Genomic DNA, 27,287 nt, shown 5'->3' with positions numbered 1-27,287 from the left:
ATCCAATCTCTTTCTCTCCGTCATCTCGGCCGCAAACACATAGAGGACGACAGGACATGAACCCCCTTGACCGCCTCGAGTGGCGCCAAAAGTGGTTGATAATCCGCCAACGCAACGCCATCCCATCGGGTCCAACGTCGCGCGCGACAGGGTATGCGACGTTGACAGGCTTCCCGGAGGCCCATCCCGCGCGCGATGCCACGATGGACGTTGCATCGGGACATAGGACGACGACGACAAGACGACGCGAGGGCAACCGGGGTTCCTAGAGAGCGAAGGAGCAAGGGGAACACGAGGGGTGAAGAAGCTGCCGCCACGATGCGACTAAGAGACATGTGGCAGGCAAGGCGTTGGTAGTTGCAGGGTTGCGGGGACCAGGGGAGGTATCTGCCGGGGCGTTTCATCGCGTTGCTGGCGGCATGGCAACGGACGCAGGGCTATGGTGTATCTGTAGCACGCAAAGCACACAGGCTCAGAGAGAAGAAGAGACTCAGCGGTCGGAAGCACGGCGTGCGTCCCCCCGTCGGCCGAGTGGTAGGCTACGGCCGCAGACTAGTCGAGGCAAATGCGATGCGATGCGGCTGCAAGAGGAGAGTGGGGAGATGGGGTGGGGGAGGGCGTCTAAGTTTCAACGTCGTTCTATCCGCGCCGCCTCCCTGGGGATGCATCTTGCCAGTTCCAGGGACCCAAAGATACGGCCGCAACCCCTTGCAGGGCCCAAGCATGTCGATGTGCCATTGGCTCGAATCTTGCCCACGCCCCTCCCCCTTCTCGGTCTCCCAGTCTCTCTCTAACCTCCATGAAGCGTCGAGACGAAAAGGATGTTGTCACCGCTTTGGACCTCGTACGCCTCCTCCCCCTCGAGTTCCCAGTCTGCGTCGTTGATGAGAGCAAGGATACCAGGTCGACTATGGTGGCCGCGTTAGCGTTGCATTTAATGACTCTGCAAGAGTTAAAGGTAAGTAGATCCTGTAAGAGAGTGGAAAGAGTGGCGATGCACTCATGCGAGCAAGGTCGAGGGCGGGGTCGGGGTGAGGATAGGAAAGGAGAAGAGTGATGCCGCCGAAATGAAGAGGATCGGGGCGGCGTGTATGACGATGCCGCTTCGAGACGTACAGGTGACCATCGAGGACGAAAAGCTCCTTCCTCGAATCCTTCATCGTGTTCTCGCAGAGATAGTCGATGAGAAAAGCAATCGTTGCGGGCTTGCCGTCCTTGTTCACCGCCGGGATGGAGAGAGCATGGCGCCGCTGATCAGAGAAGAGCATCTCCAGGCCGCCGCTGTAGAAAGAGCCATGTCAGCATGACCACATCCTGTATCTAGCCCATCATAACATGCATATGTGCCAACATGAGTGAGCCCACTTTCGAACGTCTCCGTCAGTCCGTATGGGATGAGTCTCAGTTCGAAGCCAGGAAATGGATCTTGAGCAGAAGAAGGCACCACATGCAGAGAAGAAGGAGGGGCAAGTGAGGCGAGAGTGCGACTCACGAGAATTCGACAACGATGGAGATCTTTTCCCCCGCATCTGCAGCGTCTGCAGCCATTTCTTTTGCTTTCCTTTACGTTTCTTTTGCGAGACCTGAAAAATAATATATTTGACCCAAGTACAACGTGCCGGCAGCAGTGCAGGTTGTCGGAGAATAAGCGAAGAATTATATGAGACGTAATCGCAATTGAGTTTGTTTGCTTGTCAGGTCTAAGGCACGGACTGATGTAGGGAACAAGTGACGAATGTAATGCACGGCACAGATGATAGGGATTGTGGAGAGAAGAGTCCGTCAGGTCAGGGCCTGAGCTTAATAGCGAACAGGCGCTGGAACGTTTGGCCTGTCCTCGAGGCCCTAGGAGCCTGTGGAGCAAACGGCGCGGCGGCTTGTCCACTCGGCTTTGCGTCCTGACGTTGCTGTAGCTCGCTGTAACTTTTGGTGTAAGCCAGGACCGCCGCCCAAGTGCACCCCACCAAGAAAATTTCAACTTCACCTCTCGACTATCGCCGGGGAGCCAATCACGTAGCCGTATTGTGTCAACCCTCAGAGTCACTCCGTCGACGAAACAAAATAAAATAAGAACCGCGACGACAAGGGACAATATGACGGCCGCCCAGCCATCCATCGAGTACCTGTCTACAGGAGCCAATAGACAGACCGCTGTTGCTGACTGGAGCCCGTGTGGTCTCCTTGCCTTTGGCGCCGACTCCAACATCGCCTTGTGGGCGCCATCTGTGAGCCCTCTATCCAGTGTGTCACCTTTACAGTACTCGTACTGACGAGAGTCTGTAGTCAAAAAATGATGAAGGAATTACCGCACTTCTTAGTGGGCACAAGGAGGTCGTCAAAGCGGTAAAGTTCCTCCCCCAAGTGGACGGTGAGGACCGCAAACTCCTCGTCAGCGGCTCCGATGACCAGACCCTTAGAGTCTGGTCCCTGGACCCTAAGACCAACCAGGCCGAGTGCGTACAGACAATCCATGACCACATGGCGCCTGTGAACTGCATAGCGATTCTCCAATCAAAAAGATCATCCAAGCAGGTCCTCCTGGCCTCAGGGGCTGCCGACGCGACCATCAAGATCTGGCAGCTCACCAGAGGCCAGCTGCAGTTGCGTCAGACCATCAAGACCAGCCCTAGATACTTCCCTCTATGCCTGGCCCTTACGGCACTTGATGAGGCCGAGGATGTCTTCGTTCTGGCGGCGGCGGGAACCAAGACGTTTATTCAGATATTTGTCGCCACCGCTGAAGAGACGCTAGACTTCAAGCTCCAGGCCACGCTATCGGGCCACGAAGGCTGGATCCGGTCCCTTGACTTCACCTGGGAGAACACCGAGCCGAACAGCGATCTGCTGCTCGCTTCAGCGAGTCAGGATAAGTACGTCCGTCTTTGGCGTCTTCACTTAGGCAAGGACTTGCCGTCGCTCGCCGCAGAGGGCTCGGACCCCTTAAGTGGTGCCTACCTTCCCGGCAAGTCCCCTTCGAACAAGGCTCATCGGCTTCAGTCGGCCGGCAAAGACTTTTCCGTCACATTCGAGGCCCTCCTCCTGGGCCATGAGGACTGGATCTACAGCGCAAAGTGGTTCACGCGGAACGGCAAGCTCCAGCTGCTGTCGACATCCGCGGACAACTCTCTCGCCATGTGGGAGGCCGACGCCACGTCTGGCATCTGGGTCAGCATGGCCAGGCTTGGCGAGATCAGCCGAGAAAAGGGTGCGACGACGGCGACGGGCAGCATCGGCGGCTTCTGGACGGGCCTTTGGGCCCCCGACGGCAAGTCTGTCGTCTGCCTCGGCCGAACCGGAAGCTGGCGCCGTTGGGTCTACAGCGATGAGCGAGACGAGTGGCGGCCCGCCATCGCCGTGACTGGCCACACCAGAACCGTCACGGGCATCGCCTGGTCGCGCGACGGGGACTACCTCATGTCGACGAGCTCCGACCAGACCACTCGCCTCCACGCTTGCTGGAAGCGCGGCGACGCCGCCACCGCTGCCCGCTCGTGGCACGAAATGTCCCGCCCCCAGATCCACGGCTACGACCTGAACTGCATCGATACCCTCGGCGCCTCGCAGTTCGTCTCGGGCGCCGACGAAAAGCTCATGCGCGTCTTCAGCGAGCCGCGCGCCGTGGCGCAGATGTTGCGGACCCTCGGCGGGATCGAGACGGACGCGCCGGCCGAGTCCATGCCCGATGGCGCCAACATGCCCGTCCTGGGTCTCTCCAATAAGGCCATCGATGCTGTCGACGACGACCAAGAAGTCGAGGCCGACAGCCAATACGACCGCGAGGCCGTTGACCCGGCCACCATCGTGCGAAAGTCCATGCTCGACATCGACCACCCGCCCTTTGAGGAGTCGCTATCGCGGCATACCCTCTGGCCCGAGACGGAGAAGCTCTACGGCCACGGCTACGAGATCTCCTGCCTGGCCGCGAGCCACGACGGCAAGCTGATCGCCAGCGCCTGCAAGGCCAGTTCGCTGAACCACGCCGTCATCCGCATCTTCGAGACGGAGCGGTGGACCGAGGTCAGGCCGCCCCTGACGGCGCACTCCCTGACAGCCACGAGGCTGCGCTTCTCGCCGGACGACAGGTTCCTGCTGAGCGTCGGACGAGACAGGCAGTGGGCCGTCTTCGAGCGGGACGAGCGGGAGCACTCGCAGTACCAGCTTCTCCAGTCCAATCCCAAAGGCCATACCCGCATGATCCTGGATGCCGCGTGGGCCCCCTCCACGGGCGTGAGGGTCTTCGTCACGGCGGGACGTGACAAGAACGCCAAGGTCTGGGTAGCCAAGACCCAGGAGGGCGGCGAGACAGAGTTCGCCCTGGCGTCTAGCATCGCCTTCGACGGGCCTGTCACGGCCGTCGACTTCCTCGGTAGACAGAGTGCCGGGGGCGAGCTCGTCCTCGCCGTGGGCACCGAGTCTGGCAAGATCTCACTTTGTACCTTGGCCCCCGAGACCTTCCAGTCGGCTGGGACGGTCCAGCTGGCGTCACAGTGAGCCCCCCGCCCCCCCATTTGCATTTAACCATGCCTTAGAAATTTAGCTGACCACTCTTCACAGCCTGTGCCTACCCAAGCCAGTTGCCCAGCTCGCCTGGCGTCCGTCAAGTGATAGTAACGACACAGACGAACTGGCCATCGCCGGCGAGGATAGTTCCCTGAGGATATACAGCTTCACCAGACTGGGAGCGTCCGAAACCACGGTCGAATGAATTCATGTCCTCCCGTAGATGGGAGGGCTTTCCATTGAGTCTTTATGTATGAGGGTATGATTAGACATGCATCGCGCATGCGCACGAGTTTTACATACATGTATCTTCGTCCAGGCCACCCAAGCCGAACCAAGAAAGGGGCAAATCAACACGAACGCCCGCGCCGGAAGTAAAGAAGAAGAAACACACGGCACGACAGCCTCCGCACAACGCCCTTCGAGCTCTTCATCGGACGCCCGCCAAGCGTGTCGCTATTAAAACCACCCATTCCTCCCTTTTGTCCTTGTTTTGTCATCCAGTACATTACCATCGTCCCGTCTCACATTCCACATACGGGACAGCGAGAGGAGAGGAGAGGGAAGCCACCCTACAGCTCCTTGACGAGCTCGACAGTCTCCTGTGCCAGGGCCGCGGCAGTCGTGGTCGACCCGGCCGTCAGCACGCTCTCGACAGCGGCCTTTGTGACCTCAACAGCGTCAACCACGGCTTCGACGACGGCGTCGATCGGGTCGCCGTGCATGTAGAACCAGGCGCGGCTCATGAGGAAGGCGATGTGCTGGGGCAGGTAGAGGACGGTCGCGATGATGGTCAAGCTGCTGAGGAGGAAGAGGACGGTGTCTGAGGGGAGAAGAGTTAGCCAGGTTCTTCCGAGTTCATCCAGCGACAACCAAGACGGGGGTCTGGCGGCGATAGTCTCCAGAGAGCATGCAAACGTACAAAAGATGAACTTTTCCAGGGGCGTGAAGATGTAGACACTGAAGGTGACTTCGATCTGGTACTGCTTCAGGTGCAGCCACTTGCTGAAGGACTGAAGGGCCGACATTTTCGTTGACTATTCGCTGAGGGTGGTGGTTGAATGTCGCGTCTGTCTTAATTGGGGATTCGCCGCTCAGATTGCAATTTTCGACCGGTGGTTCGAGAGAGAAATTGCTCAGTAGACGGATTCGCTCGCCCGCACGTCACAAGCACATGCGTGGAAAAGGGGAGACGAAGAGGAACTTGCGTGTGCCAAGTCTATCGTTCTCTTCGTGGAGGAAAGAAATGAGGAAATGTACGTCGCCAGGGAAAGTCTAATCCAAAATCTCCCTCCGATTGCTCGTACGTAAATGCCGTCGACAAGGAGAAGCCCGGGGTGGGTGGTGTTTTCTGCCGTGTTTATGGAAGCAGGAGGAGGAGCCAAACTTTCGCCCCGAGACGGTTCGCGCGGGAATCTTATCAGAGAAATGGGGGGCCCGCACGCGCGACAAATGCCAACCGACACCGACCGATCCGCGTGAGGTGTGGAAGGAGGCGCTGTCGGGGGGGATCCACGGCAGTGTCCACACTTGCCAGCAGAACAAAAGGCGGGTCGGCCAATTCACAGCGAACACCTCCAGCACGCCCAGTGTCCCCCGCCCTGTACCAAATTTCACCACTGATTGGTTGCCCCAATTCCAACATCCCCTAGGCCAGTCATGCACTCCAGCCGGCGGCCGGCTGGCATCAAGCACGACACCTCCCCAACGCTGTGAACACCAGCCAAACGGACTCTCTCGAAACCTCAGTCCCATCTCCCACGGACAATGGCCCGGTGCACGCGATGCCTCCCCCTCTATCGCTACCCCTTCTGACCCGCCTCGCCCACCGAGCTGGAGCTGCAGCCTCTACCGTGGGCGCCAATGCCCTCATGCGCTGCCGCAGCGTCACGGCGAGGCCGGCGCCGCAGCATCGTTATCGCCTGCCCCTCGTCGCTTTCTTCAGCGCATCCCCCTCCGCGGCGTTGAAGAAGCACGAGATGCCACCCAGGCCCAGACCGCCCCCAGACTCGGACATCGAGGAGTCCTACCTCAAGGGCAGTGGGCCGGGTGGCCAAAAGATTGTAAGACTCCCTCCGGCTTTGCCCCCGCGCGGCTTGGAGCTCTATCCAAGCAGTGCTTGAATCCGCATGACTGACTAGCTTGTCTGCCCCTCCACCCTATAGAACAAGACGAGCTCGGCCGTGCAGCTCAAACACATCCCCACAGGCATCGTCGTCAAGTCCCAGGCCACCCGCTCCCGAACCCAGAACCGCAAGATTGCCCGCGAGATCCTGGCGCAAAAGATTGACGACCTGCAGAACGGAGAGCAGAGTCGTTCTGCAATAGTAGGCGAGGTGAAGCGGAAGAAGGCAGCGAGCGCCTCGAAAAAGAGCAAGAGAAAGTACCGCCAGCTGGAGGAAGAAAAGGCACAGGGCGAAACGGCCGAGGTGGAGATCCGAGAGCAACATGCTGAGGACCAGACGAACAGCGCACCGACCGCTGCTGAACCATCCTCACTTTCATCGGCCGTCAGCCCAGATGTGCAAAGCACAAGACTGTAACATCGCATAGCATCATAACATAGTAGATCATCTGGAGAATAAACTGATTCATCTCTACTCCTGGCTAAAATCATTATCGTGAAAATGAAAACATCACAATAATACCGGATGTGCGAAACTCGGGAACAGTAAGCAAAGTGTATTGTATGATCGACCTCAGCTGCAGACGTGTCCGCCCCTATACGCGCCCACGCGCACCCTGCTACAAAACAAGGACCAAATCTTTCGGGATAAGGGTCGAACCAAACTTCTTGACCATGTCAACAACTTTTCGCCAATATGAGACCTGACCGCGATACATGCAACGCCGAAGGGACCTTGCACCGGTCGTGAGCTCTTTGGGATCGATGTGCTTTCGGAAGGGCGAGGATGTGGTTCGGGAAGTAAGTCGCTGCAGACAGATTAGTACGCGATGAAACCCACAACTCTACGGATGTCACACTAGTTACCTTAGAAGCACTTGCGGTGGACAATGGAGGGACCGCTCTCGTCGTACTCCTGCTTGGAGATCCACATCTGCTGGAAAGTAGACAGGGAGGCCAAGATGGAACCACCAATCCAGACGGAGTACTTGCGCTCGGGGGGAGCAATGATCTTGACCTTCATGGAAGAAGGAGCAAGGGAAGTGATCTCCTTCTGCATACGGTCGGAAAGACCGGGGTACATGGTGGTACCACCAGACTGAAAAGCGACTATTAGGGGCTGGTCTTCCTTGTCTAAGGATGTGGAAAAAACGTACCATGACAATGTTGCCGTACAGGTCCTTACGGACGTCGACGTCGGACTTCATGATGGAGTTGAAGACGGTAACGTGGATACCACCGCTCTCAAGACCCAGGACGGAAGGAGCGAAGAGAGCCTCGGGGGCACGGAAACGCTCGTTGCCGATGGTGATGACCTGGCCGTCGGGAAGCTCGTAGGACTTCTCCAAGCTGGAGGACTGGGAAGCGGTCTGGAGCTCCTGCTCGAAGTCAAGGGCGACGTAGCAGAGCTTCTCCTTGATGTCACGAACGATTTCACGCTCGGCGGTGGTGGAGAAGCTGTAGCCGCGCTCGGCAAGGATCTTCATCAGGTAGTCGGTCAAGTCACGACCGGCCATGTCGACACGGGCAATGGCCTGGGGAAGGGCGAAACCCTCGTAAATAGGGACGACGTGGGTGACACCGTCACCGGAGTCGAGGACGATACCGGTGGTACGACCGGAGGCGTACAGAGACAGGACGGCCTGGATGGAGACGTAGAACGCGGGGGCGTTGAAGGTCTCGAAGACGATCTGGGTCATCTTCTCTCTGTTGGACTTGGGGTTGATGGGGGCCTCAGTCAGAAGGACGGGGTGCTCCTCGGGGGCGACACGGAGCTCGTTGTAGAAGGTGTGGTGCCAAATCTTCTCCATGTCATCCCAGTTGGTGACGACACCGTGCTCGATGGGGTAGCGGAGCGTCAGGATACCACGCTTCGACTGTGCCTCATCACCGACGTAGGAGTCCTTCTGGCCCATACCGATCATGATACTATTCATGTGTTAGGTCGAGGCAGCGGCGGGCAGGGGAAATGCCGCAGCGAGGATTGGAACCTACCCATGGTGACGGGGGCGACCGACAATGGAGGCTGAGAGCTGGTTAGAATCGACAATACCGATTGTCTTTGACCGAATCTCGATGCCCCTGAAGGGGGTGAAGATTGCGGTCTGCGGGTGCGGGTGAGGGGGGCTTACGGAAGACAGCTCTGGGCGCATCGTCACCGGCGAAACCGGCCTTGCACATTCCCGAACTGGACTCAAGTCAGAACCAAACTCATTGTAGGGGATGCGTGATCGATGGATCATGTGCCAATGGGTGGTCGTGAGGGCTGAAGGCTGGCCAGATCCCTTCGAGGCCCAAGAGGCGGAAATGGTCGGTGAGACGGCGGGGAAAGCTTACCCATTGTCGATAACGAGGGCGGCAACCTCCTCTGCAGAAACGGACGTTAGCGATCGAAGACAAAACAAGACGCGAGTCGATGGATGCCGAGCATCGCGACGGCGGGCGGCGGAGACGTGGCAGCGTCGAGCCGGGAAGAGTTGTTGACAGAGATGGCGTCACGTACCTTCCATTTTGAATTAGGGTGGTGGGTGAGGACTGTGAAAATAGAGAGGGTTTGTAGAGGGAAATGAAGACAGCTCACTCGATTCCGGAATCGTAGGAGCGAGATGGAACTGGCAAAAGTCCTGAGCGGATGGCAAAGAACTTGGAGAGAGCACGTCGATGGGTGATGAGGTCGGAAGTGGGAAAGGTTACGGGAAGATGAGAGGTAGTCGATTTTGGGTGGAGGAGGGGGGAAGAAGGAGAAGAGTGGAAATGGCAGGCACAGTGTGCGGTGAGCGCTGGCTGCCGCTCCTCGGCGTTTCGTTGGCTGCTGCTTTGCTGCTGGCGGGCCAGGTTTCGATGTCAGAAGCAGACCTAACCCGACTTGTGGGTGAGCAAATGGCTGCGGCGGACAAAGATGGGTAGGTAGGAGCGTGGAACAGGTGGCACAGAGTGGCAGCGTGCCCGGGGGAAGGAGTGGCCGCTTTAGCAATCTCTCGAGTCTTGTCTCTCGTCCACCCAATGAGCTCGGGGGCCTGTGCTTTTGCTCGCCCACCTCACCTCTTGGGTCTGGCAAGTAGTGTGGTGGGGTACGGGAGGGAACGCACTTTCGCTCACTTTTGCGCTCTGTGATTGACTGGGATTTGACATGGGCGAGGGGGGAAAGGTACCTCAGATCTTGGTGAACCGATGCGTGATGCACGGGGTATCGTCGTCTTCGCCTTCAACAGGCTGGGTCGCTGGCTTTCTGGTGGCTGGGGAAGGAAGCACAGCCAAGTCGAGTTGGCTCGAGTACGGATACTACCTAAGGTAGGTATCGAATTTGTCGAATTGCACTGGCGGGAATTGCTTCTTCGACCCTAGATCGCAGGACTGAGCTCTTGAGACTATCGTGTTCAGACCTGCATGGGACCGCCTCCGGGTTCTTATGTCTGTTCCCTTTGCTGGGTAAATTGAGAAACGTCAATCGTGGACTCGAGCCCCTCCCCCCTTGAGCCCGCTGCGTCGCAATCACCGCTTCAGACCAACAGGCAACCACCTAATCTACTGGCGGCAACACGTATTCGTCACCATCTCGTGGTCAGTCTGCTCTCTCTAGGCAGCTTGAAACCGATGGTGACAGAGGCACCTTCATGGCCGCGTCCACTGACTAATGGAGCCAAGCCACTGTCGAGACAGTGCGCTTGTCATGTTAAGAACTGTATCGGCTCTATTATCTTCATGGGATCCCCACATCAACCACCTGCACGCACGCTACCACCTAATGAAAAGACAAGGTTGACCCAGGCGAGAGAGCATGGGAGCATGGGAACAGCTTGGCCAAGACCATCTCACCGGCCAGCAGGAGCAGAGGTGGTAGGTAGGCAGGCTGGCCGCACACAGTATCGCCAATCCATCTCGTCTCATCCGGGACTGTGGAACGGGGGCTGCTCCTCGACTCGACACCCACGTGAGACTCTCAACACGATTTCCGCCGCGGCCGCTTAATTCTAGTGTTCATGCTTGATGGTGGCGGGCGGGCGGGTTTGCGCCAGCCAAAAACCACATGCCCAAAGGCCCCCTTCCCGCTCATCCGTCCGCGAGTCGTACGTCATCTCGTTCCGTCAGCAACAAAAGCATGGGCGAGGATGCCAAGCAGGCATGATCTATTGTGGTCTGCAATACGTCGCCAGTCTGCCATCGAGCCGCCTGTGCGGCTTTTGCAGAGGCAAGGCGACGACCGACACGGTGGCACAACACACGGATATAAGCAGTTCAGGTGCCTGCCTGCCTACCTGCTGTATAGAAACGCCGACGAAGACGAAGTTGTCGCCGCCGCCGCCGCCAGCGGCAGAGGGTCTGTCTCATGCAAGGGCCGTACTCTCCTGAATGGGTCGCGGCTCTGATGATCCAAATTGCGTACCCGCGTATGGCCGCCTTTTGCGGGAACGATGCCCAGGGTTCTAGGGATCGATTCGGACATGGGATTCTCGGATGCTAGACTTGCATATTGCTTCATGCCTTGCATCCTCGCTCACAAGCAAGCTCGCTCTCGTCTACATAGCGAGTGCGCGTCTACAAGTGTGTGCCGCTGTTCTTTTCGTGTGGGAATCCCAACAAGAAACGACCGTGGTCGACCATGCTGTGCTACGTTTCCAGTGTGGCTGAGCTCCGGGTTGCCGGGCGGTGTCTCCGTTGATCGGGGCACTCTGGCACAGATCGGATAGAGCACTACTGCGCATAGCAACGTGTCAACCTGCTATCTACGGTCTACGTGCGGCGACGACAGGGACGCTATGCTTGATTGTTGCGGCCTCTAAGGCATGCATGATTGGAATGAACGACCAGGGAGTGGTTTTGTCTCCTATTTCGGACGAAGACACAAGGCTGAAGGAATCCTAATCTGCCTATGACTGACGATTGATCGGTGCAGCAACTCGTGTGAGCTGCGGCCTGTCAAGCTTCTGGCTCTGACCCGAGTGACTTCATCGCTCGGGGACTATTCAGCTCAGCGTCGTAATTAGTCACTTGCTACAAGCGCAGCTCAAGGAAGCTCTGCCCGTAAAGGATGTTTAAAGCGGCAATGAGGGGCAACTCATTCCGATGGTGGGGCAGCTGGGAACTTTTTTTTGGTTCTTCACCAGCCACCTGGGGGGGCAATCACCATTTCCTCGTTCATCCCTCGAAAGAGACCGAGACTCCCGCGTGTCCCTCAAGCCTCAAGGGCTCCAATTCAAAACCAATTTCAACTGGCCGACAGTTTGCCAACTCAGAGACCATTCGACGATCCCATTGTTGGGCAGACAAGACGGCTCGTCACTACCCAAGTTTCAACCTCGAGCTGCATAAACGTGCATTGAGCTGGCCCTGATCAGGGCTCTCACGTGAGATGGGCGCTAAACTGTTTCGAGTACTGGCAGGCTTCTTGAAGGTTCCAGAAAAGGGTAGCAAATCAGTGTAGCCAGTCAGCGCTGTGGATAGGCAGTGAATGATGGAGAACTTTTTTGGTGTTGATGAGATTCAAAGTGACAGTGAATGACGGACTGGAAAAGTACCAAATCAAACAACACCCGCATTGTTTACGTCGAGATTATCATCTCAGCTTAGCAACACTGTCACTCATTATTACCAACGAACTCAATACCGTTGAAGAAAAAACTTCCAATTCACATCAACACCATACTCATCACATCCTAGATCATGGACAAGAACCTCAACGACCTCCTCAAATGGAGCATTGAGAACGGCTCAGCAAGCCAAAACGGCGAGGCAGCCCCTGCAGCCGCCCCTGCTAGCAACCTCAACCCCGAAGCCATCGCCGCCCTCTTCGGCAGCGGTCCCAGCGACGCCGAGTTGATGAAGCTCTCCATGGAGGCCATCACTTCGGCGGACCCGGAGATAACGCTCGAGAACAAGCTCATCGCCTTTGACAACTTTGAGCAGCTCATCGAGAACCTCGACAACGCTAACAACATCGCCAAGCTGTCCCTCTGGACCCCGCTGCTCGGCTGTCTCGACCACGAGGAGGACGAGATACGCCGCATGGCCGCCTGGTGCGTCGGCACCGCCGTGCAGAACAACCAGCCCAGCCAGGAGCGCCTGTTGGCCGTTGGCGGCATCCCGCCGCTACTGACGCTGGCGATCAAGGACGGCGAGAAGGAGGCCGTGCGAAGGAAGGCCATCTACGCCCTCAGCTCCGCTGTACGGAACTATCAGCCCGCCATGAACGTCCTCACGGACGAGCTGGAGAAGAAGGGCATTCGCTCCGGCAAGGTCGATGCCGAGAACATGGACAACGTTGATGAGGTCATGAACGAACTCAAGGCAAAGATCACGACGGCATGAGGAAGAAAAAGGACCGATGGGGAGAAAGGGAACGGGAGGCTTTATTTTGGCACAGGACTTTGCATGAACGGCGTTCGGGCAGGCGGTACGGCATGAGATTATTCGACGTACAGGACGGCCAAGAGAAATTGAGATTACGGGATTAGACGAATTGTTACCAGAAAAAGGGGGGGGGACCGCAAGACGTGTCGTATGCGTCTTAAGACGGCTTTGAGAGTGACCGTATCTGTTGGTACATTCATATACAGGCTTTCTAATATTTTGATATCGTACAATACAGAACATCCACTCTTCTTCCGCACTTCTGCACATGACCCCGTTTAATCCTTGAACTTTCCGTAAAAGGGAAGGCCAAGAGACTGAAGTAGGAGCCTGGCCTGGCGATTCGATGTCGCAGTGGTCTGGATGAAAATATGGCAGCCTGGAAGGAGCTGCAAAGATTCGTTAGCATAATCGTTCCGCGACGCGGGCAGATGAGCCGTCTCACCTTGGCAGGGTACATGTCGTAGTTGATCTGGAGCTCGGGAAACCAAGCCAGGTCATCGGCCTTCAGGCCGAAGGCCAGGCCACCGTTACCATCACCTGTACTAGCGTTGACACCCGGCCAGTCCTTGATCTTGGGCAGGACGATGTTGATCAACTTGTCGAGGAACTCGTGCGCCTGGTAGCCGTACATGGTCGTCTTGACACCGGACTTGTCGCCCTCGCGGATCTTCCACTGAACTACGTTGTTCTTGGTTTTGGTGACTTCAGGGCAGTTGCCGCTGATGGACTGAATGACAGAGCGGGCGACCTGCAGCATTCCGGGCACCTTGGCCGAGGCGGGCATGAAGGCGTGCAGCGAGACGGCCTTAATCTCGGGGATGCGGCGCCAGTCAATGTTCTTCTCCAGCACGTCGAGCTTGCTTCCACCTCTGGGGCCACGGAGGGGACGGTTCTTGTTGTACGGCGAGGAGTCATCCCACGCCCTTAACCGCTCCCGCACCTCGCGTTCTGGTGTTCCGGGGGGCTTGTGGAGGTAGGTGAGTGTGAGGAGGTCGGAGGCGACGGCCGCATCGTAGGTTTGGCGCAGGCGCGGGATGTTGAACGGTCCGGGGACGAAATCTCTTGCCGTGGGGTCGGTGGAAGGCGGTGATTGAATCGGGTGCAGAGGGCCTCTATCGAACTTGGGGGGGTGGTACTGGTATCTGTCGCCTCATGTGTTAGCTATATGCTCCCCCCCACTCGTCCCCTCCGTACCAGAGTGTCTGGAGAAAGTACCTGTTTCCGGGAAGCTGCTGCGGTCTTTCGGATGTACGCTTCGCCGTGTTGAAAGCTTGCACGGCAGCATCGTCGGGACCCGGCGCGGCTAGGGACGAGCCGCGCTCAAGGTCGGACAGCTCAGCCTTCGCGGCACTGGTGGATGCGCATCGATGGGCGACAAGAGGAGTCAATTGCCACGGCGAGCGCTGCCTGCAGATAGCCCGAGTTATTCGGGAGGTTTCCCGTAGAGTGGTCATGGCTAGTCGTCTCAACTGTCACGCAACTCAACACGACTGTCTGTAAGGGTCAGTCGCGATGCCCGAAATTTCAATCTCGAAATGTTCAGGTCGGCCCGTGCCACGTGTGGCTGGTGTTTCAATAAAGTGGATATCTCTTCCCGGACAATGTGGCTTTGGCTACCCAGGTGCAATTATAGCCTGTCTTTCCAGGCAAAAAGACACGGGGCGCAGCGAACGTGGCAGCGGCATCCAACTCGAGTGGACTCCCCGGACTTTCGGGCCATCGAGGTCGGTTACTGGGTAAGGGGTGGTGTCTGTCGTCATCGGGAACTAGTCCGCCGTCCGACTCTTCCATCACCCTCCCCCGAATCCTGCGAGGCACCGAAGATCCATCCTCTTAGAGCGGGTAAATCACACACGCCGCTCGATTACGTAGCAGTCATTTGGCCCCAGCTGAAATTCAGTCACCAGCTCGATGGGTCAGCGAGCGCGTACGTGTGCAGATCTTGGAGCTTGTCTTCCGGTCGAGCTAACAAGAGGGGGGACCATCAGCAGCACTTCGTGGCATGAATAGGCAAACATGGCACGGCTCGAATGGAAAAGATGGGCATTGTCCATCTCGATGGGCGGCAGCGGGCGCGTTACTATGCAGGTCGCCTAGTTGCGCTAAAGATGGACGCGAATGCGAACGTGTTCGGTTTACGCGAGCGCACATCTTCGGATTGGAGCTTAGTGTCGCTGTCACATCAACGTTCGACATGGATCTAGGAATTACAGAAATCGACATGCCGTCTCGTCCATGGTTAGTCAAGCGGGTAAGTCGGGTTTATGTATGACATGTCAGTGGCACGGTGGTTGAGCGTGGGCGCGTGAAGTTGCTGCTAAAATAAAGTTGAGCCTTGAGAGCTATGATAAGAGGCGTCCTCATACGCTCTGTTCTATTTCGGTTCTTCGTCTGTTCTTGGCTAAAGTCTGATGTGGATGTCTGAACAACACCACAGACCGAAGGGCGAGTCCCACGAAACCCAGACCATGGGCCATGGAGCCGCAAGACATGATGTCGGATGTGCGCGGGATGTGTGGCAGAAGGTATCATCCGGGCCATTTTTGAAAAGCACCTCGAAACAAGGGGCGAGTCTTGGGAAGAGTCACGTACAGCCTAGAATGCTTGCTATCCTCAAGGCCAAGAGTCCCAATCATTGTTCAATGTTAGAGAAGAGGGGGGGCGAATGACCTCTAGTTGATGCAATGGGTGACTTGCCACTTTCATCTCCGGAAATCGGGAGGCCTGGTCCAATTCGGATGTTCCTTCACGATGGAAGGGCCTTACGTATGTCACCTTGCGTGGACGATGGATGTCGGGGCAGGCAACTTTTACTCAATCATCTGGAGGGTCGGCCGGCTGGCCATATGTAAGAGATGTGGCAGCCAACCCCGATGGAAAGAACATTCTGGCTTCTCTCTCACACCTCTTTTGCGCCAAGATCAAGGCCACAGAGCCTTAGCAAAGCCAAGTAAGCTCGGGGTCACGGTCATCCTCGACAACGAGACAACGAGACAACGAAGGACAAGGTGTCGGGTCGTGAAAGCCCCACACGTCCAAAAGTCCGCCTTGCCGCCGCCGCCAGCCCAACGGCAAGGCGCTCCCAGACACCGAAGTCAACTGATGAATAGCAAGTCCGCATGGAACACCGAGTGCACCCCAGCAAAACCACTTTCTAGGGACCACGAAGTACAACACACCCAATCTTTGCCACATCGGTACCTTACGACCCGAATCTCCCCACCTTTTCTAGGTACGGACGCTGCCAGAGTTGTCTACTAGGTACTCCGTACTTTTTTGTACACTGGACCCCGAATTTCCAGCCAGAGATCCACGAAGCCGACCTTTTGACAGACACCCTTGCTGCTGCTCGCTGGCACCAGGAGCCAGTTGAGCAACTCGTTAATTGCTTCAGCTGTCTCCCCTCCCGTGTATTGGATTTTACCACTGGCAAAGACCGTCTCTCTACTTCCGCCCTTTTTCCCCTGGCGTCTTGCGAAACCGAACAACACATTATCTTAACTGTCAAACATCGACCGTCACCAGCTTGCAACCGAACTATCGGTTTTAAGCCGCCGGCTGCCTGGGCCCCCTGGACCGACTTCGAAAAGTTGAAAGGTCCAGACTCAGTCACCCCAGCCCCGTCTTTTGCGACTGCGAAAATCTGCCCCGCCGAGACGCGCCAGAACCCCTCCATACCTCGCTCACATTTGGTGCATTCTTCACCTTCGCTGAACTTGCTCTCCACTCCCAATTTGCTGGCCGATGGGAGTGCGACTGCGATTTGGCTATGACTCTTGACCGCTGAGGTGATTTCTTTTCTCGAGTAGCCTCTCGGGCCCCAAGCACCATCAACTAGCCACATTGGCTTCTCACGACGAAGCAGAAGATTTGCAAACATGAAGGGCAAGAAGTTTCTTAGCCTGCGGGACAGGAATGGCACTCACCGCAGAAGCAAGTCGTCAGAGCCAGGACACAAGGTGAGACCCCGGTTCTGCGAAAGATCGCCGATTCCTTCCATGTAGAGTATTCTCGCGGCGACACCAAACGCTAACTCTGTGTTTCCTGGTACCAGAACCGACCACTCTCTGCCGAGGCTTTCCGAGCGCTATTCAAGAGCGACCGGCCACCGAGCGACGACGAGGTCAGAGAGAAGGAGACGGCAAAGGTACCGAGTGCGCAACCCGTCAAGATTGCATGAGACTGACTGCGCGACAGGTCGAAGACATCACACGCCTCCTTGCCGAGTCCAACATCACCGATGTATCTGCAGAGCACATTCGCGACTCCCTGAACAGCAAATTCGCCGAAGGCGATGTCGACAAGACGGTTGAATTTATCCAGCTGCAATGCAAGGCAATGGCCGGGAAGATCACACACTACAACCCGCAAGTCGAAATGGTTGGCGCGGAGAATAGGGGCAATGTCACTTGCTATCTCGACTCCCTACTCTTCGCCATGTTTGCGAAGCTGGACGCCTTCGAATGCATGCTAAAGAACGAATTTACCGACGAACCAAGGCGCAGACTGGTCACGCTCCTTCGGTTGTGGGTGAACATGCTCAGAAGCGGAAAGATGATCCACACAGACATGGTAAGTCGGAACCCCCCCGCAAAAGAAATACCTACCCTTCACTAACTGGTTCAGACGAAATTGATTCAAGATGCACTCGCAGACTGTGGTTGGAGCGACGCCAAGCTGCTAGAACAGCAGGACACCTCCGAAGCCTTCGCGTTCGTTACCGAAACCCTCCAACTACCCCTGTTGCAACTACAAGTCGACCTCTTCCACCAAGGAAAGAATGACAAAGACGATCACAAGCTAGTCTACGAACGACTTTTGAACTTGGCAGTGCCTCCCGACCCCGAAGGCAAGGGGATCAGACTCGAGGACTGCTTAGAGGAATATTTCAATACACAGGTGGATGTGCTGAGAGACAGCCACGAAGAGAAGAAAGAGTTGGAGAGGTCACTTTCGAGCAAGGACACCGTACGGCTGGTCACCAGAGAGGACGGGCAGGAGTCGGAGGCTACAGATACCCTGAGCGCGTCACCCCTTCCGCTGTCCCCGGTGCTTGAACGCCAGTGGACAGCCTCGCAGCCATCAAATGGCGCTCCTGAGTCGCCTAGTGGCCCTTCGCGGCCGACTCCCAGGCACCGCTCAACTAGTGTTATCCAGCGGGTTGTGCTGGAAGACAAGGATCAAGCCAAAGACTCCGACACATCAAGCATGCTGGAAAAGGCACGGCGGACGAGCTCTACCGTGGTTAAGGCTGTGACGATCCCCGCCTGGCAGTTTTTTAAGCTGATTCCTTGGCATGCTGCTGGAAACAAGGAGCCCAAGAACGACATGGATGTTGCCATGAACTTCAACCAGCGACCTGTAGTCGGTATTTGCCTCAAGCGGTATATGATGACGAACTCCGGCATCCCGCAGCGTCAGAACACGTTCATCGATATCCCCGACAGCTTGAGACTGCCACAGTTCATGCTCGGGGAGGAGACACAGCTCCAAGAGGACCCCAGTGGCTTCAGCATGGAGTACAAACTGGTGCTTCAGTCCGTAGTCTGCCATCGTGGTGACTCGCTGTACAGCGGACACTACATCTCATTCGCGAGAGTCGCCCCTAAGCTTCTTACCGACAACAGGCGGCACGAACTCGATCCGCCTCCCGACTACGAAGAGGCGCAATGGGTCAAGTTCGACGACCTGGACATCGAGAACAGGGTAACATATGTGGATGACATCAAGCAGGCGCTGAAGGACGAGATGCCGTACCTACTATTTTACCAGATAGTGCCGATGGTCGAGGTTGCGTCAACGGAGGAGACCGAGACGGAGCCGCCTTCGTACAATGAGTCCAAGGTCAGCGTCAACTTGCCGGTTACGCCCAATCCCGTCAACGGTACCCATTCGGGAATGTCATCCTCAAAGAGCGACTACTTTGAGAACACGTCTATATCGCCGCCCAAAGCCCCAAGCATCCGCTTTTCGTCAGAACTGGAGAGGCCCAGCCGCATCAGTTTTGGCGATGACGAGCTATACTTGGGGTTCAAGGATTCCCGTCGTGGCAGCGTCAACTTCACGGATTCGACACTGGGCACTCCGGCAATCACTCCAGAGGCCGTCTCGCCTGCCGTTACACCAGGCGAGGAAACGACGGCTCAACGACTTTCTCGCGCCGCAGCCCTTTTCACAGGCAAGAACAAGAGCAGGCCTACGAGTCAGGCGGGCGAAGGGCGCATCAGCCTCACCATGTCTCGAATCGGAGGACTCATGCGGCAAAGCAAAGAGCCGCTGCGCGACCCCAACGGCAACGTGAGCAGCAACGCGCTTGCGGCCTCCGTCAGCGCCCCTGTGCCCGATTCAGTGACCGAAGAGGAGTTTGTCGAGAACGCAGATACGGATCAAACTCCGGTTGCAGATCCGGAGAGAAAGGACTCGAAAGATTTCAAGGAGAGGCGATCATCAGAACACCACCATAAGCATGGACATAGGCGAGGTAAATCCAAGAACCGCTCCACGGAGAAGAAGAAGAGCAAGGGTGGGGAGGAGCCGGAGCGGGAGTGCGCGGTCATGTAGACGCATGTTGACGACAAAGAGGCGAACGATGGTCAAGAGAGACGGGCCATTGGCGTTTGGCAAGTACATTTCATGTTGGATTGGTGAGAGCTTGTCTTTACCATGGTAAAGCGAGGAGTTTGGGCGGGCTTAACTTGGAAGTCGTTCAAGTACAGGACAGAAGACTGTGCGAGATGTCGCAGTTTGTGCGTAGCACAGATACGGGGTGGGGGATGGGCGTTTACGGATTTTTTAGACAAACGGGAATACCACGGATGAAAAAACACGAATGGAATTTGAGATATCCCTATGCGACGGAGGGTTTGGGTTAATAATACTGTGATGACTGGGTCGTCATTCGTCAAAAGTTGAGCTATCTGACCTATCCCATGAGTGTGATTCTTGTTACGAGTTGTCGATGCCGAAACCCCTTCCTCGTCCATATTTTCCTTCGACTGAAATGCGTCCCCATCGGGGCCAGAGCCAAAAAAAAAAACCCCCCCATGAGAAAGTTGTGTCACGGTAGGAGCAAAATTAACCATTCATTCCACCTCCGGTGCCTCCCCCAGCCCCCTGACCCTATCACCCTAATCTGTAGCAATGATATCTGAGAGCCTGATTTCATCCGTTCGATTCAGTCGAGGAAGCCCCTCCCGCATTCATTGAGCAATGTAAAGAAAAGAGAAAATAAACCCACATTTGAGTCCTTCGAGCAGTCGACCTAGTCCTCGTCGTTCTGTCTGTCGGCAACCATCTCCGCGGCCTTGTTAATGACCTTTTCGGGAGGACGCTCAGCGGGTTCCGCAGGGGACGAGAGACCCGGCATGGGGGACAGATTGCCGCTGGCAAGGCCGCTTCCGGGTACGGGGATGTGGATATCCTCGGGCGAGCCGGGTGTGATCTTGGGGTCGATGCCAGGGATGTGAATACGCTTGGCCTCGTTCTGGTAGGCGGCTGGAATGATCTCAATGATCTCGTCGCGGGGAAACTTGAGGACCGGGATGTCCATCGTGGCGCAGTGCATGAGATAGGCGTACAGGACGCGGAGGACTGATTCGTGGGCGATGATAAGCAGATCGCTCTGCTCGCGCTCCAGCTCCAGAATGATGGGCTCTAGACGAACGGCGAGATCGTGGTAGGACTACGCAGTGTCAGTTTGTCGGAAGACGGCAGCAAGTCAAGTTGGTTTGCTCACCTCAGCCCGCGGGTATCTATGGTGGTACGGGTCAAGCTCGTGCTTCTCGACTTCCTCGGGGTAAAGGTGACGTATGGCACGCTCCGACATCTTCTCGCAGACGCCAGGGTTGATCTGGCTCATCTGCGAGCGCTGGCGAACCTTGAAGCCCTTCTTCTTGAGATAGTCGGCAGTCTGAACGGTCCGGCAACGAGTGGAAGTCCAGACGGACAGGGGGCGGAGGGGGACGTCAGGGCCACCTCGCTCGACGAGGGCGGCACGCTCCTGTTCGCGGTGCTTCAACAATATCTCGGACATCCTGGCAGCATACGCGATGCCTTCCTCGGAAAGAGGGGCATCAGCCTTGTACGAATCCTCCTCCGTTGTGACGCCGGCGCGGACAAAGTAGGTGGTACGTGACTTGATGTGGAGGTTCGTGAGATAAAAAACAATACGGTGAGACAGGTAGCCGAAGGAGACGTTGTTGTAGAAAAACTTCTGGCCCGCATTGATCATCTTGATGTAGTTGAGCTCCTTCTCGTCCATGGTCTCGAAGACGGGAATCTTCATGTCAATGCGGCGCAGATACAACTTGGCGGCCTCATCGGGGTCCATGCCGGCGAACTGTACTTGTCAGTAAAGAGTCCCCCAAAGCTTGTGAAGTTTGTTACTTACGTCGGGGGACGAGATCTTGACGTTGCGGGCATTTTCACGCAAGATACCTTCATCATTGACGTAGGACTCGATAAAGAGTGTCTGTGAAACGTTAGACAGGCAACTGGAACCGGGGCGGATCACCTCTCACCTGAACGTCATGCTTCGCGAGCTCTTTAGCAAGCGCGCGACGACCAGCGGCAGTAGGGTTGACAGCATCGTAGATGGCGACCTGGCCATTCTCATGGTTCAGCCAGGCGTAGATGTCCTCACGGCATTTCTTCAGGATTTTCTGACGAAGAATGACTGACTGAGGAGACGCATCCGGGAAAAAGTAGTCTTCGGGAACGATGCCGCCTTTGCCAACTGTGGCACGACGGTAGTCTCCAAGGTGGAAAATGCGAGTCTTGACTCCCAACCTACAAGAAATGAGTCAAATGATACCAAACACACATCAGAGGTCTTACCAGCCGAGGTAACGCGCCAGAGACACGCAAATGTGACTATGAACGTCGTCAGCAAAATGTCAAGCCAGCCAAGCGTGCGTGCTTACGTCTTGCCACGAGCTGGAAGGCCAACCATGACAATGGCAATGCGGCCAGAGTGAAACAGGCGGCCGGACATGGTGCTGTAAAGCTGGGCCGGCGCCATATCTTGGTCTTCAGGAACATCGTGGATGCCATCGATGAACGTTGAGCTCTTGCGGCGGTATCGGGGAGCGTTGGCCGCGATCTCGGCGGTGCTGTTGAAAGAAATGATGTCAATACCTTCTTCCTGGACAAGTTCTGGCCGAGGTTGCAGGACGGTAGAGGGGATTCCCAGTCCTCTCGATGCCCGGGAGATCTCCTCCACGATGCCCGGGTTTCCCTCGTCTGTATTCGCCATCATGATCGAACGAGTAGATGCTCGGAGGGACAAATGGTGGTGGGGGATTCGATAGATTGATGAGGAATAACACAACAGGCGTTGAGAGAAGAGTTGAGAGGAAAGGAGGGAGGTCTAATCAGTGGAGGAAGGAAAGAAGGCACAAGGAGCGCCCGCCTTGATTGTTGTGACGATGTCGTGCTGTCTCTTTGAGCCTTCACGTATGAAGGCTCCAGCCCCTTGCAAGCAAAGTGTTTTTGGTCCACCCGTCTCGTGAACAGTCAATACCAGAGGGCAGCCAGGCCTGGCGTGGCTGCGTGTTTCAGGGCTTGGTGCCGGTCCAGAGATTTGCCCATCAATGATGGCGATAGTGACGTGGAGCTTTCCAATGCGTTCAACTCTCTCAGACCCCCCTACCGCTCGACGACTCCTTGGCAATTTTGACGATGATTCCCACAATCAACCACAACCTCTCACATGATACCAAGAGTCATTCATACGGCCTGACAGTCCCTTGTCTTCAGCCAGGAAGACAATTGATCCTTGTCACATTGCGTTGCCCCAGGGCTACTGTTTTGTGCTCAATATCTCTTGTGACGAAAGCTGGGAAGCTAGGGTTTCCTATGGAGATGTTTGGATTCTCCATGAACCATGACAAGGAAAGCAGACAACCAGAGATCGGTGAAGTGGGCGGCGAGTCGCAAACTGGATCCAAGGAGCTCTTTTCCGAGTACGGAACAATACATAGGTGCTGCCATCATGCTGTCCTGGACGACAAAGTATACTGGGAAAAGAGCACTCGCTCAAGCTTCAAGACCAAGGTGAGATGAAGGACAGAGATTGGTGGAATGGCGAGACCCCTCTTCCCGGGCCGAAAGAAGAGAATACGAACTCACAGTAATGTGTCCATTCTGCCGGTTGACAATAGAGAGCCCTTCCGAGTTGACTCAGTGGCCGGTGTGAGGATAGCACTTGAGGTCTAGCCGGGAACGGACTGCTTTCGAGGCAGCTACGGCCTCTGGATCGGATGGAGGGGCCGCTACGGAGGGGAATAGCGGAGACACGGCAATGACGCACGCACTGTCTGCTCGAGTGATGAGGTCGTCGTTGTATGTTTGGCGATTCGCAAAAGATGCAACCCAAAATGCACTGAGAATACGACTATCTCACAGCAAAAACTGGCGGTCCAGGGAAAATCGCGCAGAGATGTTGTGTTGAGGGTTTTGGTGACCGCCGTCAAGACACCGGTGCCTGAGCTGCCCCGTTCCGATTTGAGCCGTGAATTGTGTACTGCCGGGGGACTCTTTTTCGCCGATGTTCCAAAGCGTGTGCTGATCAAGTCTGGCTGCAGATAGCACCCAAATTGCAACGCCGAGTTGCGTAAATCGAGGATTCTGTTCAAAGAGTAAGGTATCAACGGTAAATCTGGAGCCGAGGATATCTAAGGTGGGAGTTGAAGGGAGTTCGCCGCCCAGTATGAGATTGCCTAGGTGGTGAGGAAATACAAAGACTAACACTGTAGAGTGGAGGCAAGGGAACGTACCGGATGCGGGCAAGGGTCTCTCACTCATCCTGGAAAGGTAGCCGGGAATTTGACCCGACGTCAAGGCGCGGCTAAGCTTCGGACCGACAGGATTTTTTGCTGAGAACTAATCACGTGATGATTCTGTCATTGAGCAGGACGTTGCCCAGAGCTGCAAGGAAAAGTCCCCACCCATAGTTAACCAGTTGTGGCTGCCAGTTGTTCCCATTGGATTTAGCGTGGCATTGGTGGCTCGTGCTCGGCAGGACCTCCAGCTGCGTAATGTAATCAGCGTGGTAGAAGAAATTTATTCGAGTCGAGACCTCTCAAACCATCACCAACCGCCTCCGACCCGACGACCTCCCCTCCCCCCCAAACGCCCATAACCCCCCATTGCGCGAGCTACATTCGGTTCACAGAGAAACCGCAGCTCCATTGAATTCCTGCTTGAATCAGAGTACCCGCTCTCTTCGTCGGCCTCTCGACTTTTTCCTGCCTCACAGATACCCGGCTCTGCTCGACCCCGGCCGGCGCCGTCCATCGTAACAATGGCGTCAAGCTTGGAACAACTCCAAAATGTTCTCCTGAACAACCCCGTCGCCAACACTCTGTCAGATGCCATCAACTCCTTCTCGGAACGGAGGGCGAAGCTTGGCCTGTCCAACCCCGGCACCACCGAGAACCTGACCAGGGAGGTTCAGCGCGATGTCCTGCTCACCAACTACATGTTCACTGGCCTTCGCGCCGACCTTACCAAGGCCTTCAGCATGTCGCCCTTGTTCCAGGTCTCCCACCAGTTCGCGATTGGCGAACGTTTGAACCCGTACACCTTTGCCGCGCTGTACGGAACGAACAAGGTTTGTTGGCTCCTCCCGATGCTTGTAGGGGCGCAAACATCGTTGGCTGATTACATCCTAAGGTTTTCATGCAAGGAAACATGGACAACGACGGTCAGCTTTCTACACGATTCAACTACCGATGGTCCGACAAGCTCGTCTCGAGAACGCAGTTTCAGGCTGGTGGTGGCCAGGAGATGCTCCAGTTCGAGAACGAATACACCGGAGACGACTTCACGGCCTCCCTCAAGATGCTGAACCCCTCTTGCCTCGACGGCGGTGTCACCGGTATCTTCATCGGAAGCTACCTCCAGTCGGTTACCCCTAAACTTGCCCTCGGTCTCGAGACGGTTTGGCAGCGTCAAGCCATGACCCAGGGCCCCGAGACTGCCACTTCGTACTGCGCTCGCTACAAGTCCGACGACTGGGTTGCCACCGCTCAGCTTCAGGCTCAGGGAGCTTTGAACACATCGTACTGGAGACGCCTCTCTGAAAAGGTTCAGGCTGGTGTCGACCTGTCTCTTTCGATCGCTCCCAGTGCCGCAGGCCTCATGGGCGGCATGCAGAAGGAGGGCATCACTACCATTGGTGCCAAGTACGACTTCAGAATGTCTACTTTCCGTGCTCAGGTCGACTCTAGGGGCAAGCTCGGCTGCTTGTTGGAGAAGCGCATTGCTGCCCCCGTCATGATGACCCTGGCTGCTGATGTTGACCACTTCACGGTAAGTTATGTGTACCATGACCTCGCGTATCCGCCCTAATATCATCCTTTTAGCAACAAGCAAAGATTGGTGTCGCTATCTCCATCGAGGCTGGCGGCGAGGAGCTCCAGGAGCAGCAGGAGGCTCTTGGTGCTCAGGGCACCCCCAACATTCCCTTCTAAACCCGAAACTTGAGGACGGCTTGGTCTTTGGCCGAGTCCGAACCGAAGCTCCGCTCCTAATCGATCCCAATAATTGGTTGTTTTTTGCCGGCGAGGACGAGAAACGACGTCAACGAACTTGATTTTCTTCTGCAAGTTCTCATTTTCATACTGCTGTCTTAGTACACACGACTTCAAGCTTCGACAGCATGGACCCGACAAATTCGAGTTTCGCACAAACCCCTTGAAGCCTTTCTGCCTCTTGGTCTGCTCGTCGCCCTCTCGTTCGTTGAAACTCGACTTCTCTCCTCGGCCGGTCAGAAAAACTGTGTATATTACGCTCTGCCAGAGCACAACATTCAAAGCCAATATGGTGGTGTATTGGCTTGCTTGGATGCGTTTTTTTTGGGAGGCTTGGAACGGCATACCCGAAGCGGAGTGGCTGATGCCACAACCCACGAGAGCATCCACCTGAGGCTGCGCATCATTATCTGCCATGATGAACAGCTCTCGTATGTATTGTGTATGAAGGAGATAGAATTGAAACGCTGATATTACATCAACTACCGCATCTGTTTTCGTTTTGTACACAGCGAAGATATCGCGTAATGAACTACCGGCGACGCTGTCTGATAAACTGCGGTAGGGGCATATAATCCGGTCTCTGCGACAATCGGGTGGCTTCTGGGCCGTCCGGTACAGAGAATCATGTGCTTATTTAGGCAACTTTAATCGCTTTTTTTTTCTCTTCTTTTCTTTTTCAAATTGTCGCCATTATAATCAACTACTCCGAGGCGATCTGCTTGCAAACAGCCTTCAGTTCCTCATCGCTCATCTCCTTCACGCCCAACAGCGCATTGTCGCTCTTCTCCCACGGCTGAGCAAACTCCTTCTTGGAACAGGCATATAAGAGCTGCGGGTACATGACATCGGGCGTCATAATGCCCTTCTTGATGGACTCTATGCAGTTGGCATAGATAGCATCGACATCAACAGTGGTGGTATCCCACGACCCTCCGACGGCCTCCTGGGCAAGGGTACCCATCTGCTTCTGCGACTTGACGGTAGATTGAACGTAGACGATCCTGTTGGCCGTCTCATCGGGGTAGAGCAGCGTGCCCGCGACGGCCTTGCCAACGTCGGCGAGCATCGTGTAGGGAACGACGTTTTCGCCGTCGTTGAAGAGGGAGAGCTTCCTGTTCTTGACGTCAACGCCCATGAAGCTGGACCGGATACCCCAGTCGAGGAAGGGGCCGTTGGCGATGATGGTCCAGGTGAACCTGCCGTCGTTCTCGGCGGCCTTTTGCTTCATGTGGTGGCGCGTCAGGGTCTTGATGCCGAAGACGGGCAGGCTCGGCACGTGGGCGCGCTCCGGGTCCAGGCCGAAGTCGGGTGGGATGTAGCGGTAGACGCCGGCTGCTGCGGCGGCGTCGACGAAGCGGGTCGCGACCTTGGGATCGAAGCTGTTAGTCGAGTTGACGAGGGCGTCCTGGCCCTTGAGGGCTTGGGTCAGGGAGTCGAGGGATTCGTAGTCAACCTCCCTGACCATGACGCCAGAAGGGAACTTTTGGGACCCGGCCTTGCGTGTCAGGATGGTGATGTTGAACTTGTTAGAGTCCATGAGCTCTTTCAGGAGGGAAGGTCCAAGGTTTCCACCGGCCTTGATATGTCAGCCACTGGATGCCTCCGATGGCACATTAGACACTTACTCCGGCGAGCGCAACGTTCTTAATTGTAGGCGCCATGGTTCTGTACTGCGTTGATGGTTCCTGTGTAACTTGAAAACCGTTCGAGCTAGTAAAGATTAAGATTGATGTAGGGCCTTTTATTAACTGCTGCATCCGAGCTACTAGGTAGCA

The 27,287-nt window shown here is 56.0% G+C and overlaps 11 protein-coding genes across 11 annotated transcripts; 5 read left to right on the top strand and 6 right to left on the bottom strand.

Annotated features, from left to right (window-relative positions):
- Nucleotides 1–790: 790 nt before the first annotated feature.
- Nucleotides 791–1,548, bottom strand: CH63R_04244 (Ubiquitin-related modifier 1; the record flags this gene model as incomplete). Its single annotated transcript, XM_018299219.1, has 3 exons — nt 791–908; nt 1,117–1,281; nt 1,493–1,548. 3 exons carry the CDS (start codon nt 1,546–1,548, stop codon nt 791–793), a joined length of 339 nt encoding a protein of 112 aa, XP_018160465.1.
- A 545-nt stretch (nt 1,549–2,093) lies between these two features.
- CH63R_04243 (WD repeat domain-containing protein) lies at nt 2,094–4,705 on the top strand (the record flags this gene model as incomplete). Its single annotated transcript, XM_018299218.1, has 3 exons — nt 2,094–2,225; nt 2,284–4,487; nt 4,555–4,705. 3 exons carry the CDS (start codon nt 2,094–2,096, stop codon nt 4,703–4,705), a joined length of 2,487 nt encoding a protein of 828 aa, XP_018160464.1.
- A 367-nt stretch (nt 4,706–5,072) lies between these two features.
- CH63R_04242 (uncharacterized protein) lies at nt 5,073–5,528 on the bottom strand (the record flags this gene model as incomplete). Its single annotated transcript, XM_018299217.1, has 2 exons — nt 5,073–5,323; nt 5,423–5,528. 2 exons carry the CDS (start codon nt 5,526–5,528, stop codon nt 5,073–5,075), a joined length of 357 nt encoding a protein of 118 aa, XP_018160463.1.
- A 756-nt stretch (nt 5,529–6,284) lies between these two features.
- Nucleotides 6,285–7,043, top strand: CH63R_04241 (RF-1 domain-containing protein; the record flags this gene model as incomplete). Its single annotated transcript, XM_018299216.1, has 2 exons — nt 6,285–6,563; nt 6,666–7,043. 2 exons carry the CDS (start codon nt 6,285–6,287, stop codon nt 7,041–7,043), a joined length of 657 nt encoding a protein of 218 aa, XP_018160462.1.
- A 450-nt stretch (nt 7,044–7,493) lies between these two features.
- On the bottom strand, nt 7,494–9,135 carry CH63R_04240 (actin; the record flags this gene model as incomplete). Its single annotated transcript, XM_018299215.1, has 6 exons — nt 7,494–7,724; nt 7,783–8,554; nt 8,621–8,651; nt 8,758–8,813; nt 8,963–8,993; nt 9,129–9,135. 6 exons carry the CDS (start codon nt 9,133–9,135, stop codon nt 7,494–7,496), a joined length of 1,128 nt encoding a protein of 375 aa, XP_018160461.1.
- A 3,151-nt stretch (nt 9,136–12,286) lies between these two features.
- On the top strand, nt 12,287–12,931 carry CH63R_04239 (Hsp70-like protein; the record flags this gene model as incomplete). The annotated part of the gene is made up of 1 exon (XM_018299214.1): nt 12,287–12,931. One exon carries the CDS (start codon nt 12,287–12,289, stop codon nt 12,929–12,931), a length of 645 nt encoding a protein of 214 aa, XP_018160460.1.
- A 320-nt stretch (nt 12,932–13,251) lies between these two features.
- CH63R_04238 (Ribosomal L5P family protein) lies at nt 13,252–14,430 on the bottom strand (the record flags this gene model as incomplete). Its single annotated transcript, XM_018299213.1, has 3 exons — nt 13,252–13,362; nt 13,419–14,118; nt 14,192–14,430. The coding sequence occupies 3 exons, from the start codon at nt 14,428–14,430 to the stop codon at nt 13,252–13,254; spliced, it is 1,050 nt and encodes a 349-aa protein (XP_018160459.1).
- A 2,424-nt stretch (nt 14,431–16,854) lies between these two features.
- On the top strand, nt 16,855–19,537 carry CH63R_04237 (Ubiquitin carboxyl-terminal hydrolase; the record flags this gene model as incomplete). Its single annotated transcript, XM_018299212.1, has 4 exons — nt 16,855–16,935; nt 17,031–17,123; nt 17,174–17,548; nt 17,603–19,537. 4 exons carry the CDS (start codon nt 16,855–16,857, stop codon nt 19,535–19,537), a joined length of 2,484 nt encoding a protein of 827 aa, XP_018160458.1.
- Nucleotides 19,538–20,237: 700 nt separating this feature from the next.
- On the bottom strand, nt 20,238–22,232 carry CH63R_04236 (6-phosphofructo-2-kinase; the record flags this gene model as incomplete). Its single annotated transcript, XM_018299211.1, has 6 exons — nt 20,238–20,657; nt 20,712–21,314; nt 21,366–21,446; nt 21,496–21,763; nt 21,812–21,847; nt 21,898–22,232. The coding sequence occupies 6 exons, from the start codon at nt 22,230–22,232 to the stop codon at nt 20,238–20,240; spliced, it is 1,743 nt and encodes a 580-aa protein (XP_018160457.1).
- A 2,046-nt stretch (nt 22,233–24,278) lies between these two features.
- CH63R_04235 (Mitochondrial import receptor subunit tom-40) lies at nt 24,279–25,449 on the top strand (the record flags this gene model as incomplete). Its single annotated transcript, XM_018299210.1, has 3 exons — nt 24,279–24,587; nt 24,650–25,288; nt 25,342–25,449. The coding sequence occupies 3 exons, from the start codon at nt 24,279–24,281 to the stop codon at nt 25,447–25,449; spliced, it is 1,056 nt and encodes a 351-aa protein (XP_018160456.1).
- Nucleotides 25,450–26,212: 763 nt separating this feature from the next.
- Nucleotides 26,213–27,173, bottom strand: CH63R_04234 (Isoflavone reductase; the record flags this gene model as incomplete). The annotated part of the gene is made up of 2 exons (XM_018299209.1): nt 26,213–27,088; nt 27,138–27,173. The coding sequence occupies 2 exons, from the start codon at nt 27,171–27,173 to the stop codon at nt 26,213–26,215; spliced, it is 912 nt and encodes a 303-aa protein (XP_018160455.1).
- Nucleotides 27,174–27,287: the final 114 nt, after the last annotated feature.

The sequence above is a fragment of the Colletotrichum higginsianum genome, chromosome 3 (genome assembly GCF_001672515.1).
Source record: "Colletotrichum higginsianum IMI 349063 chromosome 3, whole genome shotgun sequence".
NCBI lineage: Eukaryota > Fungi > Ascomycota > Sordariomycetes > Glomerellales > Glomerellaceae > Colletotrichum > Colletotrichum higginsianum.
Note: the sequence above shows the minus strand (reverse complement) of the source record. Positions and strands in the feature narration are given on the sequence as shown.